Consider the following 14,892-nt stretch of genomic DNA (forward strand, 5'->3'; position numbering starts at 1 on the left):
TTTCTCTGGCAGCAGTCCCAGTATCTATCACTAATTAGAGTGTTAACTAATAGAGATACAGGTTACTGGAGCCCCTTGGTAGTCCCTGCTGGCTTGAACTGTTGCCTCCTCTCAGGGCTCTGGGTTCAGTGGATTGATACCTAGTTGGAAATAGGAGTCAGTCCACTGAGAGCCTTTTCTGTTTGCATCTGCCCCATCTCCTCTGGCTTGGATTCACACAGGGAGAAGGGAGTGCTGGTCACCAGAGCTGTTGGTACAGCGGTCCTGTCACCTGCACTGCAAGTGTTGCCACAAGGCAGGACCTGCCCCAGCTCAGTATGTTGGCTGAATAAGAGTAAAAAAGCCTAGGTGGAAAGAGAACATGGATTTTTAATTCTCTAAATGGAGCACATAGCAGGAGAGAACTGAAACCGCCTGTGTCTCTGTGTATAGTTGCATGCCCTGGGATGTCACAGGAAGGCTCCTTAGTATCCCAAACAGACGGGGCCGCTAATGGCTGCGCTTGCTAGAAGGTAAGGGCCTCTCTGCCCTTCCCGTAGATTCCTGTTCGACAGAGTGCACGGCAAAGCGTCGCTCCTGCCGCCCGTGGTCGACGAGGATGAGGACGTTCGGGCAGAGAGGAACCGAGTGGAGTCTGGCAAAGCTGATTTTGATGTGGTGCAGCTCCAGAATCTGACAAAGATCTACCACCTCCCTCACAAACGCATCGTGGCCGTGAAAAACATCAGCCTTGGGATTCCTGCTGGAGAGGTATGCCAGGGCAAAAGCTGCAACACCTCCTGCCCCAGGGAGGGAAACTGGAACAGATTCACAGCATCCTACTACCTTCTCTCACAGTGCTTGCCTCAGTCCCAGCACAACTGTAGTGGTTTGTTTTGCACTGACTTCTTCCTTCTCTCTTCCTTTGCCTTGAACTTATTATGTATAGCTTTTCTGTGTTACGGTAGTGACCAAAGGCTCCTGGTGGATTTGGGACACCAAATGATGATCTGAATACCCTAGAAAGAGAAAGAACGGGTGGGACAGTGGTGAGGGTATGCTTAGAGCAACATGCGTGCGTGCTGTGCTTACACAGCGCCTAACCTGTTGGGCTTATGGTAGGTCACTGGAAGCCGCTGCTATACAGTAAATGAAGACAGCGGTATTTGTCCAGTTACAATGACTGACCTAAACGAAACCATGTGTGAAATGGAGCGAGTAAAGTTTATCTGCTTGTATTTCCCCGTCAGGGAAAGTCTAATCACTTCAGCTAGATAGACGTTTTCATGAATCAGGAATTAAAATTGACTTCAAAGAAGCAGCATTCTTTGATCATGTCGGTTCAGTTACCTGTAAAAATACTAACCCACGAGAAAAGAAAAGACAGGGGCACACAGAGCAGCTCTGAGACCCAGAGGAAAGTTCTCAGAGCCTCTGGAAATCAGATCCTATCTCAGGCTTTGCAGCTGACTTGTGGGGAAGCTGGAAAGCAGTCCTTGGTACCAGATTTCTTGAATTGCTTGGATCCTGTGGTGATCCTGGGCATATGAAAGGACTTAGGACTAGGCAGGAGGAGAGCAGACTCACATGGAGATTGTGGCCACTGATCTTTCTGGCAGAGGATTTTTCAGAGCCACAACTGGCACTGAGGCTTTCAACTCCTTGCAGAAGTCAGCTGGCTGCTGGCTGAATTTTGGACGCCGTACCACTCTGTCAGCAGACTCCTGGCCATGCACCACACACTGTGCTGGGAGACTGTCCCTGCACAGACCTCGAGGCGGGAGAGCGCCTCGGATCGATGCTGCACTGGGCCCAGCACACGATTTTTAGATCAGCCAGTCCCAAAAATGGTATCAAAATAATAGTAATTATCAGCACAATGGTGATTGCTGATGCAACACGCAGCTGCATATCTCCAACCTTAGCAATAAAACATGGATTTTTAGCATGAGATACTACATTGCACTACAGGGAGCAAGTTCTTAATCTTATTAACGTAGTGCATTAGTGAGATTATTTGACAAAAATCTTGTGTCGCGTTAAGGTTTTACCAATGACAGGACAAACCTCACTCCCCTCGCTCCTATGAATACCTCTGTCCTGTCAGTGGGAGGCTTTGCACAAATTAGATGATCAGGATTTGGCCTGTCAGATGGGCTCACTGTGAAAATGCACGTTGCAGTAAAAGCAATGACTCTATTAGAGACACATCCTTGATTCTGCACTGTATTAAACAAACGGTCCTAATATAAGCTGCAGTATATTGCACCATAAACAACCTCCATTGCAATGTTCATATGCTCTGAGTACCTCAGGCTCTCGTGTAATTCGTCTTACTCAAGGGCCCAGAGAGAAGAAGTGACAAGTTGCACTGAGCACTCATCTCAGAGTGATATTTCTGCATTATAAATACAGTGTGGTACATTTCTGTGTTTCTCCCTGCAACCCAGTGCTTTGGCCTGCTTGGTGTGAATGGTGCGGGAAAGACGACCATCTTCAAGATGCTGACAGGCGATATTGGAGCTTCCAGCGGAAGGTTGCAGGTCCAGGATCATTCTGGGTATGGAGGATGTGATTTCTGGGGAAGGCACATGGGCAGATCAGCCTGGAGAACAGTTGATCAGGTTGGATGGCAAAGGAAAAGAAATGTGAAAGTCTGAAACAATATAAAACATTCAAAAATGGAGTGAAAAAGAACAAGGCAGGGAATCCAGCCCTTTGAGGATGGTATGGTTGCTTCCCTGGGGTTTGTATTTTGCTATTGTATCTGTGCTGTTCTAAGTGGTGGTTCTTCCGATCGGTTCTATTGCCAAGGGGGTCAGAATCAGATCCCTAGCTGAGTATGATCACGCTTCTGAGCTAATATCTGGAGACCAGTAGGACTCATCTCCACGTGCTCTTTAGCAGGAGCAGGCTTGGTGGCAGCTGTGCCATCTGAAGTGCTGGCAGTAACTGGAGAGTTGGGTACCAGACAGCGGGGCTAGCCGCTGCTAGCAGTTCTTCTGTTGCAGAATTGAGGGCCTAAAGGCCAAAGATGTGCACATTCGTAGCTTTTTCTTTCAAGGACTGGGGAAGGAGGGTAAGAAGAAGAAGAAGGGGTATGTCTTTCTCTCTACCGTCTGTTTCACAGAAGGCATTGGCAATTCAGTGCGTCTAAAATGACTTGCTGACTTTCTTACGCAGGTCCTTGAATGACATTGGTGAGGCGCACTGGTCTCTGTTTGGCTACTGTCCCCAAGAAGATGCCTTGGATGACTTGCTGACAGTGGAAGAGCACATGTATTACTATGCTAGGCTTCATGGCATCCCCGAGAGAGAGATCAGAGGAGTGAGTAATAGTGGGGCTTAGCTCAAGGCACATTTAAGTTATGGGGAGCTTTTACCTTGAATTAAGAAGTCCTTTAATAAACAGTAAAGGTTAATGGTGGCAACATTTGAAATCCTGGCTTGGGACTCTCTTGCTCAGCAGCCAGATGGGTGTTGTATGAAACAGGTCTCCTTTGTACTGTGGAGTCAGGGAACGGAACACAGTGAGTTTGATACTACTTAATGATCTGATATTAAAAGCAGATTTGTAGAAACCAGGGAAAAACTTCAGAGGAAGCAGGATTCCAGGTGCTGCTTTTACAAGTGTTTGCTGAGCCAGCTCCTAAACGACGGGGTAGAGCAAGGGGTTGCAAAAAAAAATTTGTAATAGACATCCACCTGGAAATTTATTCATGGACAGTACTCCTCTCCCATAGATCGTACTCCAGCTTCTCCACAGGCTGAATCTGATGGCCTACAAAGACAGAGTCACCTCTATGTGCAGTTATGGCACCAACAGAAAATTGTCAACTGCTCTGGCTCTCATTGGGAATCCATCAATTCTGCTGCTGGTAAGAAGCTGGGGACTTGCTGGGTGAAAGATGAGCCCTTCTCTGGACTGGCAAGGGTACTTTGACGGTCTAGTGAAACCTTCTCTGACACAGTTCAGGGAATGCTCCCCAAGCGCCTGCGCTTAGCCTGATGACACGTGCATCAGCAGAAAGCTTAGATTCCAGCACACACCGAAACTTGCTCTGGGGCCTAAGAGAGCGGTGAATCTGTTACTTGTTCTGTTAGTGTCTTCCAGAGGTCAAAAAGAGATTCTCTATTTGCCAGTTGAATTTTCCCAGTTCCTGGCTGTTTCTTGACCTTGATAAATTAAAGGAGCGCTTGACTACCTTGCACAGTCTCCGCAGAAGAGTGGCAACCATGACTCCAAATCTGTAGGAAAGTGAAAGAGCACCCTCCCTCAAGATTAGAACGTAAAACTATTTCTTCTAGATGTGGCTTCCTTTTCTGTTCTTGTTTTTCTTGTGTTTTATGCCATTTTTAAAATATCCCTTTTGGAGAAGTTTTTCACTTGCTGAGTTTTGAAAGCGTACAGTGGTCAGGTGAGCAGGTCTCCTAGCGTTACGTTTGATCCCTAGTGGACATAGATCTCCCTTGCCCCGACTTGCATCCAGTCTAGCACTTCTGCCTTTACTTCTGACCACATACACCAGCCTTTTAGCTGCTTTTGCTGCATACCGAATCGCAATACAAATGGAAGGTGGTGAAATTTCCCTGGAACTGACTACGGCCAGAAAACAAACTGTTTTATTTCCGTCTCATATAGTGCGTTATCCTCAACAATAACAATTTGGCACTCAGATATTGGCTAACAGTTTTGTCAGCAATGCGTAGAATAGGAGACAACGTACCATCTTTCATCTCTGGCATATTGTCTCGCTTGCTTTAGCAGCACGAGAGAGACACAGAGCACAGGTGCACATGGGGACCAAGTGCCAATTGACAGCTTTTTGTTTGAGATTGCGCCTACAGTGTTTATGGGAATCTAAAACAGTGTGGTATAAAATGCACAGTAGGGTTGATCTTAGATGGCATTAGCACAAATCCTCAAAGGATCCCAACTGAGGCTGGGAGCCTGGTGACCCAGAGTTCCCACTGTAGTCCCTAGGGGAGTGGGGCAGCTCCAAAGGACAATGAGGATGGAGGTCTTAGGCAAGCTGACCTGCCTCTGCATGAAGGGAGCCTGAGATGTCCAAGTCAAACTCATAATGCGGCTTAGGATAGTCTTTCTGCCAGATCTGTACCAATGGAAGCTGCTGATCCAATGCTGAGCTGCTTGATGGGTCACTGCGAGCAAACATAACGTAATGATGAACCCCGAAAGAGCACAAGTATTAGGAAGATCAGATTATATGTGGAAGTTTACCTTTGGTCCTGTCTTTCCCTATAGGATGAACCAAGCTCTGGAATGGATCCAAATGCTAAACGCCACCTCTGGAAAATCATCAGTGAGGAAGTGCAGAACAAATGCTCAGTTATACTCACATCCCACAGGTGGGGCTGGTTTGGCTTTGTCTCTGGTTTCAGGGTCTGGAGGATGTATGCACACATATGCAGAAGCCCATCCTTCAAAGTCCCCACTGCTTCTCACACAGCTTCAGGGCACTGAGCTGCAACGGCTTTGGGATTTCGTTGTGGCTGAGTGTGAGAACTCAACACTATTAAGGTGCCCCGTAGACCCACAACACCTTAATGCTTTATGGGAAACTAGGAAAGTTCTCCAATTGCTATACTTTTTATACCTTCACAATGACTTATTAGAGTTTCTTGGTTGGTTTATCAGCATGGAAGAATGTGAAGCCCTCTGTACCAGGCTGGCTATTATGGTGAACGGAAGTTTTCAGTGCATTGGCTCATTGCAGCATATCAAGAGCAGGTCAGTAAAATGCACCTATTTCACTTTTACTGAATGGCTTATGGAGTTACTGACATACGATAGCTTTGAGGGCTCAGTTCGTGAGACCTTTGTTAATAAGGCATCACAGTAAAGCCTTTTTTTTGTTTCTTTTTTTTTTTTAACTACACCCTTGAAATTCTGCATTAACTAATGTGTTTTCTGCTCACAATATAGCCTTTTTTCCAACTTCAAAAGATGTGTTCCCCCAAGTAATCTACCCACTGCTAAAAATGTAAACTACATGGTGGGGTTGAGCTTTGATTTCATTAGTTATCACGATAGCTCGTTTGCTTATTAAGATTCATCCCAGGTTAACGTCTGTGACACCACTCACGTTCCACTCTGCCTGGGTTAGATTCATCCAAAGAGGCTGTGCAGCTTTCTCAAATGATTTTCTCTATCTGTTTTTCTTTCCTACTGTGTTTATTGTGTTTTTTTTTTCCCCTCAGGTTTGGAAGAGGATTCACTGTGAAGATGCACTTAAATAGCAACACAGTTAGCACAGAGACGCTGACACAATTCATGAAGTCACACTTTCCAAATACATGCCTGAAGGTAAACAGGACAAATGGAATCAGGGGATGACCTCTCCATCTCTTCATGTTAACCGAGAGTATCTTGTAAGATGCACACCTTGTAACATACTGTATACATAGATCCGTGCTCTCAAAGTGTAAGGGATTCATACACATGTACTTGACAGTGCTATCAGCAGCATTGTCTGAGGGTTGGAGCACTCAAGTTCCTTGGTGACTTAAACGATGTGAGCCAGGTGAAATTCTGTCCCTATGACTGGTTCCAGGGAAGCCCTGGACTGCATGGACATTCACTTTATATTCAGTGGGAAATGAGTTGGTCAAGTACTTCCAATAACAGAATCAGTGTAAAACTGGAGTAACTGAGCCATGAATCCCGCTCGTCACCTAAGTCCCATAACGCAATCCGTGCATTAATCAAAACACTATACTAGGAGTTGGAAATGCTGTATGGCTTCCCTAAAGCTTCAGATCTGGGGCTTATTATCCCACAGTTACAAAAGCGCAAAATGACCCAATGGGGAAACATCAGGCAATACTGGAAAATAATTTTCTCCACCTTTAGGAGCCAGAAGGAGAGAATGCACCCTCTTTCCCTGCATTCTCCCATGAATTGGCTCCTTTTTACTTTCACATTCAGCCAAATGGCCATCAGATCTGTTGATTTTTATAGGTGGCAGTCTCTTGCCTTTACCCTATCATTCCTGTTCTTACAGGATCGGCATTTCAACATGGTGGAGTATCACGTACCAGTCTCTGCAGGAGGAGTAGCAAACATATTTGATCTTTTGGAAACCAACAAAACAGTTTTCAAAATCAGGCACTTCTCAGTGAGTCAAACGACGTTAGAGGAGGTAAGGAATTAAAGATGTGTGGCCCTCTGTTTAAAACTGTTAACAGGGGAACAGACTGATGGTTACCATAGTGGACTGTTGCACACAACAGACTGCATTTTGAAAGGGATTTCCATCCATAATCCTCCTGGGAGCACTTTATCAACGCTACTGCCTCCAGATGGCTGTGCTGGTACTAGCAAAACACACATGGAAAGCTGCCTATAGCGTAAAGGATCTATTCCTCCTTTTGTCATGTTTGTGCAACGCTTGATTTCAGCAGTTTCATGAAGGGCAGGATCATGGATCACCCCTGAGCCCACTGCTAGGCTTGCTAACAGTAGACTTTGTCCACTGATCCTGGAAATTTTCTTGATTCTGCTCTTCCTTATACCATATTTGGATTGCAAGTTCGTTTAGCATTACACCAGACTTAGCTTCATGGTTATGTTCCTTCCATTGTCTTGGAAGAGCATTCCCACTGGCATCAAAATCTTCTAGGAAACACCTCAACGGTAAAGACTACCCACAAGAAAGCATCCTATGGAGCATTAGCGTCTGGAATATTAGGTCAGCCCTAGAGATAGGAGCAAAAATGCAACCCTGTGATCCTGTGAATTGTTGAACAGAGGGAGGGGGTAAGGAGACCCTCAGTATTGTTTTAAAAAGGAGCTGTGGGTATGAGAGAAACAGGCAGACCTACAGCAGGAAGCCCCAGGTGATGTTTTGTGGGAGGACAACGTAGATTTGTGCATGTGCAAATGTGATCACAAAGTGATCTAGAATTAGGTACTGTTCACATGGAGACTGTGGTTATATATATTTATATAATATGTAAGTGTGGATGCCAATTACATAGAGATAGATGGGTGTGTAAAATAAGAATATAGATGTGTTACACAGTGAACAGAAAGCTACTACACAGCAGTATATCTCGCCAGTACTTTTGAAGCATGAGCTGCAGGACAATTAGGTTTTATACAGCAGCGTCTAGCTTTGCATCCCTAGGTTTCTATTCAGTTGAGTGCAGATGTAGAGGTATAGGAGTATGCATCCATTTATTTATATTAGACCAAAAAAGCCCAACATTTGTAATTCCAAAATCCGGTGTGAATACGTTCCTGAGCACTCTCTCCAGCCTCACAGTCAAATGAGCAGCCATTCCTCTCTTTTCTTCATTTATATTATTAATTCTTTAGACTGTCACACGCTAAATATTTTCCTTTAAACTTCTAGGTTTTCATCAACTTTGCTAAAGATCAAGCAGAGCCTGATAGCCTGGATCCCGATGTGGCGTCGGACAGCTGTGACACAAGTAGCCAAAATAGCACCATAAGCTCCATCTATTGAGGGGACCCAACCACAGGGTATCAAAGCTTGGGGAATAGACCTGATGGCCCCAGGGAGTTCTTCTTGCCCTGTTTTGGATGATTCTAGAATGCTGGGAATAAAAAGTCACATTTTCTTAAAGTACTCTTTTTTTTTTTTTTTTATATGCACTTAATTTTGTTACTAGGAGCATGGTGAAAAGTTAAAAACTGGCATTTGGTTACAAATCAGATTGGTCTTTCCACAGGTTCTTTTTTTTTTTTTTTTTCCTCCCCCAGCTCTTGTTTTATGATCACTTTTATGCCTGTGAAGACTTAGTTGACATCACCTGCTCTTGCTGCTGGTGGCTATTTGCTTACAGGACGAACGGTCATGATGGAGCAGAGGAGCTGTGGGCAGTGCAGGGGGGTTGACAGAGAGGCAGCCCCGTGGCCGCCCTCTCTGAAAACCCACGCTCCACTCCTTGCTCTGTAACAGACTTGCTGGCTGACCATGAGAAAGTCGCTCGGTTTTGACAGTTTCCCCACCAGTAAAATGGGGTTCATGGCGCTGCCCTACCTCACAGGGGTGTTGTGAGGATGTAGGTGTTATGTACTATGAGTTGCATATGCCATTGGTGGGGGCCGTCTTTCGTAATGACATAAAGCTTTTCTATTCGTGTGGGTTATGTCAGTACAAATACAATTATTTCAAAATCAGTGCTTCCAGTTGTTTTGGTTTATTCCTGTAGTTTGCACCAGCTCTGTGTAATCTCTAGCCTAAGTCCTCTAGCTCCAGGCATTTGCCGGTATTTGGTACCTGCAGTTCAGTAATACCTCAAGAGCGTGTTCGACCTCGGAGATCTGACCTGTCGTTCCCAAATCCGGTGTCCTCTCCCTTGACGGCCACTCAGTCTCCTTGTGGCAGACTGGCCAGTCCCGGCCATAGCAGAGGCTGGAGAGGACAAGGACACAGCTTCCCACACCCAGTCAGCCCAGGAACACTGCTCCACCAGCTGGCCCCAGTTTGTCCTTTTGGCCAACGTTCAGAGCCTCTTTGTTCCAGCAGAAGCATAGTACAAGGTAAGTATATTTGTGAAAACCTCTTACATAAAGAAGTTTGCTCCAAACAGTCTTGTTTTCCTGAGCAGTGTTTCCCTTGCTCAGAAAATCCTTGCATCTGCCCAGCCTCCCTCTCCCAAGAGGCACTGTGTCTTCATCTGCCACCCCAGACTCTTGACCACCCTGTAACTCTGTAGCTGTGTTTTCCCACGTAATAAGGCATGATTTTCTTCTTTGAAGACTCTGCCTACAGGCTTTAAATAAGACCACTGCTTACTGTTGAGCAGCAGACCACCAGCAGCTGAGTGCAGCATACCAGCATGCGTGTCCTGCTTTTTTTTCCCAGAAGAGTCGGTAGACAGAAGAGTTTTATATTGCTCTTTATCAGTATAAGGCCTCAAGGGCTCGGTTTTGGGCCAGGATGTTGGTGTACGTGGTGGTATTCAAGCACACAGCAAACTTAAAGCCTTTTGAGTTCAACAAAGTTACTACTGCTGGTGGAAGCTGCTGATAAAGCCGGGTGGCACTTACCTTGTAAGGCCTGGGAAGGCACATGTGACGCTTGATTTTTCATTCACGTACACAATTCCAACCAGAGAGGGTTTTTTTTTGTTGTTTTGGGTTTTTTTTTTCTCCAAAGCTAATTTGAGCCCAGGGAACCTTTAGATGAAAGCTGCAATGACAGGTCTTTCTCACCCTGATCATCAGAGGAGCTTTACTAGTTCAGTTCACATTTGATGCTAAGGCTCACTGAGACAATCATGCAAAGAACAGATACCTTAAATATCGAGCGTGTTCAGGATTTTACAGTGGGATTCAGAAGTTCAGAGTTTAGCTACTGCAAGGAGGTCACATTCTCTCGATGTTGGTGTAAACTTCTCACTGATAGCAGGATGAGTTTTGTTATGGATGGAAGGTATTACCAAGCCTTGAATTATGCCTCAACCTGCTGACTGTAATTAAAACTAGAATTCAGCTTCTTTCCAGAATGCGTTTGACACCTGCAGTTTATAAGTAACCAAAAGCGTTGCCCGGACTTTCAGTGTAGCTTCTATTATGTCTCCAGCTCTGCAAAAGCTCTTTTTCCCCCTCACTTTCATTGCATATCTTAAAACAGATCACAGTATAAAATTAAGCTTTCCTCTAATGGAGGGCTTGCGCTCCCTGCAAAGGACTCGGAGCATGAATGCCAATGATTTAAATGCAGTCTTGTAATACCAATCAGAATATTATTTTATTATGTCAATGGGTTTGCAACTGCCAATGAAAGATGGATCTTCAGTCTCTGTCCAGATGTACTTTACATTTAATTGAGGGAAACTGTGATACAAAGCTATTCTTTTGTCCCTTTAGAGTCTGCTAATCCAAAAAAAAAAAAAAAGGGGGGGGGGAATGATTCACTGGAACACTTCAGCAAGTTGTAGTTTAATTGGGTAAAATAGATCTTTTAAAAAAAGCAAAAAGCATCCTTTGAATTTCCACCCAATTGTAGCATTAATAGAAACATCTGCTTCATACAAAACGTGTCATGGTCATGATATATGCTCTCCATTTATACTTGCAGGTAAAAATAAAACATCTGTTACTGCAATCAAGTCTGCAGGTATTGGTCCAAACAAGCAAAAGTTTACATACTTAAGGGAATTTAATTGAAATCCAGGGAGAAGTAGTTAAAAACTATTTAGGGGATTAAAGCATCTGGCAAGTACGTCGTATGTAACAGCTACCACCAGAGGCTGAATCATCTTTTTTGCCATATCGCAATCGTGCCTACTCCCTGCAGAGCCTTATAGCTTCACCGTGTCCTCTCCTGAGGTAGGACGTGCCCCAGCCTTGCTCCCAGGACACTGAACGCAGAAGCGAATAGTGTGCTGTCTCAGAAAGCCTGCGCCAGGTTTCTCATCCTCCCCTTCGTCTTCCCAGAGGAGACTGCCTTCTGCTTCCAGGACCAGCCGGGATTACACAGCTACTACTAAGAAATAAACTGCTAAAATCAGTCTTAAAAATTACGAGTAGCGTAATTACGAGTACCCTGATGCGGTACGCATCAGGGGATGGGCAGGGACGCTGCCCTAGCTTCGATGCTTGCAGCAGTCCTCACGCTACCCGTGTATGGGGTGCTGGCTTCAGAAGCGGGTTGCAGGATGAAGCGGTTTCACAGTGGGGTTTTCAGGAGAGCTACCCAAAAACGCAAACCCCAGCGTGTCCTCCCGGCATCTGACGTACATCTACCCAGAGCCCTCCAAGTCACTGGGCCCTCCTCGTCGAAAGCCCTCCAAGGCCCTGCAGAAACATCTCCTTTACAGGACTCTGCTTCCAAAAGAGCCGAGCAACTGCCAAGACAGCTCCATATGTCCGTTGCCGAGCAAGGAGCCAAGCTCGTCGGAAAGGCTGAGATCAGGAAAGGCCAGAGGAGCGCTCGGCGTGACCGCGTGCATCATCTCTCCGCAAGCGTGACATGAAAGCTGCAGACCGGTGGGAAAACAAGCTTTTCATCCCCGTTCGCTAATGCAGTCTCACTTCAGCCCCCCTAATAACACACGTTCAAGGCAACAGGGAGCAGTGGCGCTGGGCAGGACCCGCTGGAGCGATCATGCAGCCCGTGTATGTTAATTGGAAGTGCATGGGCTTCAATCGAGCTTAATTTAAGAATGCTCTGAGAAATCACAGAGCAAAGCAAAGCACAGTTATGCACAGCGCTAGGGCTAAACAAGTCTGGGGCCAGAGAGTCGAGGAGGAATTTCATAATTGGTTACGTGGATTGTGAGACTGGTTCAAATCAATTTTGCGGTCGGAGCAGGGGGCTTGGAGACCCCGATTCGAGTCGCCTTCCTGGCTCTCTCCATTTATCCCTTTGAGCTGCTGATTAGGGGATGGCGCTTCGCAAGCCTGATCTTTGCTCGGCTTCAGCCTCACCGCATTCGGCCGCCGAGGGCTGGCGTCACGGGGCCGGGAAAGAGGACTGGAAATGGGAACCCATCAGCAGAGAAAAGCTGTTCAGAAGGGCCAAAATTAAGCACAGGTTATCTCAGCCTGACCTCTGTTGTGAAAATACATTCAGGGTCAATAAGGCTTTCCTGTCCTTTCACGGGGGGCAGTGATCTTGTGAGTTGGTTGGATCCGAAAGGGTTTTCTGAGATGCAATGAACATGCCCAAGTAAACATATTAGAGGGTCAGGATGGGGCCCTGGCCTCCTAAAACATGTACGGTTTCATTGCAGTCGCTGAGAGCTCCTGCCCTTAATAGGGGAAATGTTTTTTGGAAGCTAGCGAAAGAAAAAAAAAAAAGGTTGTTGGATGGTAACAGCGCATCGTGTGATTTTCCTTTTTTTTTTTTTTTCCGGCAGACAACAGCTGTGATCTTGCATAGCTATAACAAAATATCGGCAGCGTTGTCAGAGGAGAGAGCAATAGAGAAAGGAAGCAGTGGGGAGCGACAGACATGACTTCGCCAGAATTATTATTCCACGACAGTATTTAAATTTCAAAAAAAAGAAAAAAAACACCCTAATTAATTTAGTTGTTTGGGGAGAGGGTGGAAACGAGGAAGATGGCACTGAAATAGCAAGAACAGCATTAGCATGGAAGGCGGCTGGCGCTCAGTTGCCGCTGGCCTCGCTCCTCGTGCTGCCTGCCCGGCCAGCGTCGGTACCGGCAGCGAAAGCCGGCTCGAGGAGCCCGGCTGAACAAAGCCCTTTTTGGGCCAAACCTCGCTCCCGTCGGGTCACTCGGGTCTGGAAAAGGCCACAAAATGCCTGTGAACCCGAGCCACCCCGAGGGGTCCTGCTGGCACCTTTCAACACCCGGAGTCCCTTGGCTGAGGGCGTCTCGGCTGCGTTTCTTTTCCCTCATAATTGCGGCTTTAAGCAATTTTTTGGAAATACGCCATTGCCGGCGAGGGCGATGCGGAGGGCCTCGCGCTGGGGAGAGAAGGGACATCACTGATGGGGCTCCCACCAGGTTTAAGGCCCAAAGCACCGCTGTGCTCCTCGCCCCTGCCCTCCGGCTTAACGCGGGCTCTTGAATTTGAATTTGAAGCGGTGGGTCCGAGCGGTTTGGGGTCTGGAAGCCTGTTCTCCAAAGGGGTCAGGTCTTCGCCCAACGCCAAAAAGCAAACGGAAAACGGAGCGCCTCTTCCACGCAGGAGAAACGGAGGATTTATGGTAACGCGCATGAGATAAAATTCAAGGGAAGACAGGGCAATAATTGAGGTTTTTACCTCCATTAGCGGGGTCAAGGTGAGCTCTCAGCCCTCTACTGCCTGCATCTTCGCTGCCAGTGAAAGGGGCTTTTTTGCAGCCACCCTCTTTAATGCGCAGTGGCTATTTCCCAGTCGGAGCCTTGCAAATTAAAGCGTTGCAACAGGCCACAACTAGGAAGAAGTAGGATGAGACCGCCTCCCGCCCATAGCCAGACCTGATTAGGTTATTCTCGTGCAAAACAGGCATGCATTTACGTTAAAATGCTGCCAGCCGGATTGCAGGCCAATTAAAATACCTCCCTCAGGGTCCGCGCAGCCAATTAGCAGTGCACCTTTAACGAGGCCGGCGGAGTTGCAGAGAGACGCACGCCGAGAGGGCCGCTGCTACCGAGCGGGCTCTGCCTGGCGACCCCGCGGGCTACGGAGGGGCTTTGCGCGCGGCTGCCCCGGTGCTGGCCACCGCTGTGGTGAGCGGCGCGGCGGTGGCTTTGGCACAGCCTCGAAGGACATCGCAGCTTCCCGTGGGCTTCACGGTGGGCAGCCAAAGCCCATCACGAGCCTCATTAGCAAGATGTAATGCTTTCTGGGCTATACCGCGGCACTCACCTCTTGGCCTTACGGTAGCTGGAGGCTACGACCCTCCCGTTTTGCTGCGTCTTCAAAAGGACGAACAAACCAGTGACCAAGGCAGGCAGGCCTGGAGACACCCTGGGTGAAATTCAGTTAATTACCGCTTCTTTCTAGCACCTCATTAGAGCGGAGGCTGCTTTCCAGTTAAAGGAAGCGCTCTTTGGGAGCTGCTCGCCTCCCTGAAAGAGTTGCCAGGCCAAACGCGCAGGTTTGCCCTGAGCTGGCAGCGCTCGGTGCCGTTAGGCTCTGCTGTGCTGCCGGGGGCGCACCAAACCAGAGCATGCAGCCCAAAACCAAACTCAGCCCAGCCCAGCTCAAGCCAACCCTAAGGGAGTAAGAGCTCTGCAGCAAAGAGGCATTATTTTTTTGGCTAGGGGCCAGGGCCTCAGCTGGGGTAAATCAGCAGAGCAAATGAAAAGCTGCGGGCATCCACCCCCTTAGAGAGCTGTGCACCAGATGTTCCAGGTGGTCCTTGTCCCTGGGAGTTTCACAAGGTGTAGGAGCTCCAGATGCCTTTCTGACCCAAATCTTGAGCATAACTCCCCAAAACAGCTGGGCCAGACCCAGCTGA

At 47.2% G+C, this 14,892-nt stretch overlaps 1 protein-coding gene across 7 annotated transcripts in view; it reads left to right on the forward strand.

Annotated features, from left to right (window-relative positions):
• ABCA12 (ATP binding cassette subfamily A member 12) overlaps positions 1–9,149 on the forward strand; it is a 119,542-nt gene extending 110,393 nt beyond the window's left edge. For all 7 annotated transcript variants that reach the window (XM_068947850.1, XM_068947849.1, XM_068947851.1 and 4 more), the window contains 9 exons: positions 540–750; positions 2,430–2,539; positions 3,163–3,307; positions 3,723–3,857; positions 5,246–5,349; positions 5,639–5,731; positions 6,202–6,307; positions 7,005–7,142; positions 8,358–9,149. In XM_068947850.1, coding sequence (XP_068803951.1) covers positions 540–750; positions 2,430–2,539; positions 3,163–3,307; positions 3,723–3,857; positions 5,246–5,349; positions 5,639–5,731; positions 6,202–6,307; positions 7,005–7,142; positions 8,358–8,471 — 1,156 coding nt within the window. In that variant the 3' untranslated portion in view covers positions 8,472–9,149. The remainder of the gene's footprint in view (positions 1–539; positions 751–2,429; positions 2,540–3,162; positions 3,308–3,722; positions 3,858–5,245; positions 5,350–5,638; positions 5,732–6,201; positions 6,308–7,004; positions 7,143–8,357) is intronic.
• The last annotated feature ends 5,743 nt before the right edge of the window (positions 9,150–14,892 follow it).

This window comes from Struthio camelus, chromosome 6 (assembly GCF_040807025.1).
Source record: "Struthio camelus isolate bStrCam1 chromosome 6, bStrCam1.hap1, whole genome shotgun sequence".
In the NCBI taxonomy this organism is placed as follows: Eukaryota; Metazoa; Chordata; class Aves; order Struthioniformes; family Struthionidae; genus Struthio; species Struthio camelus.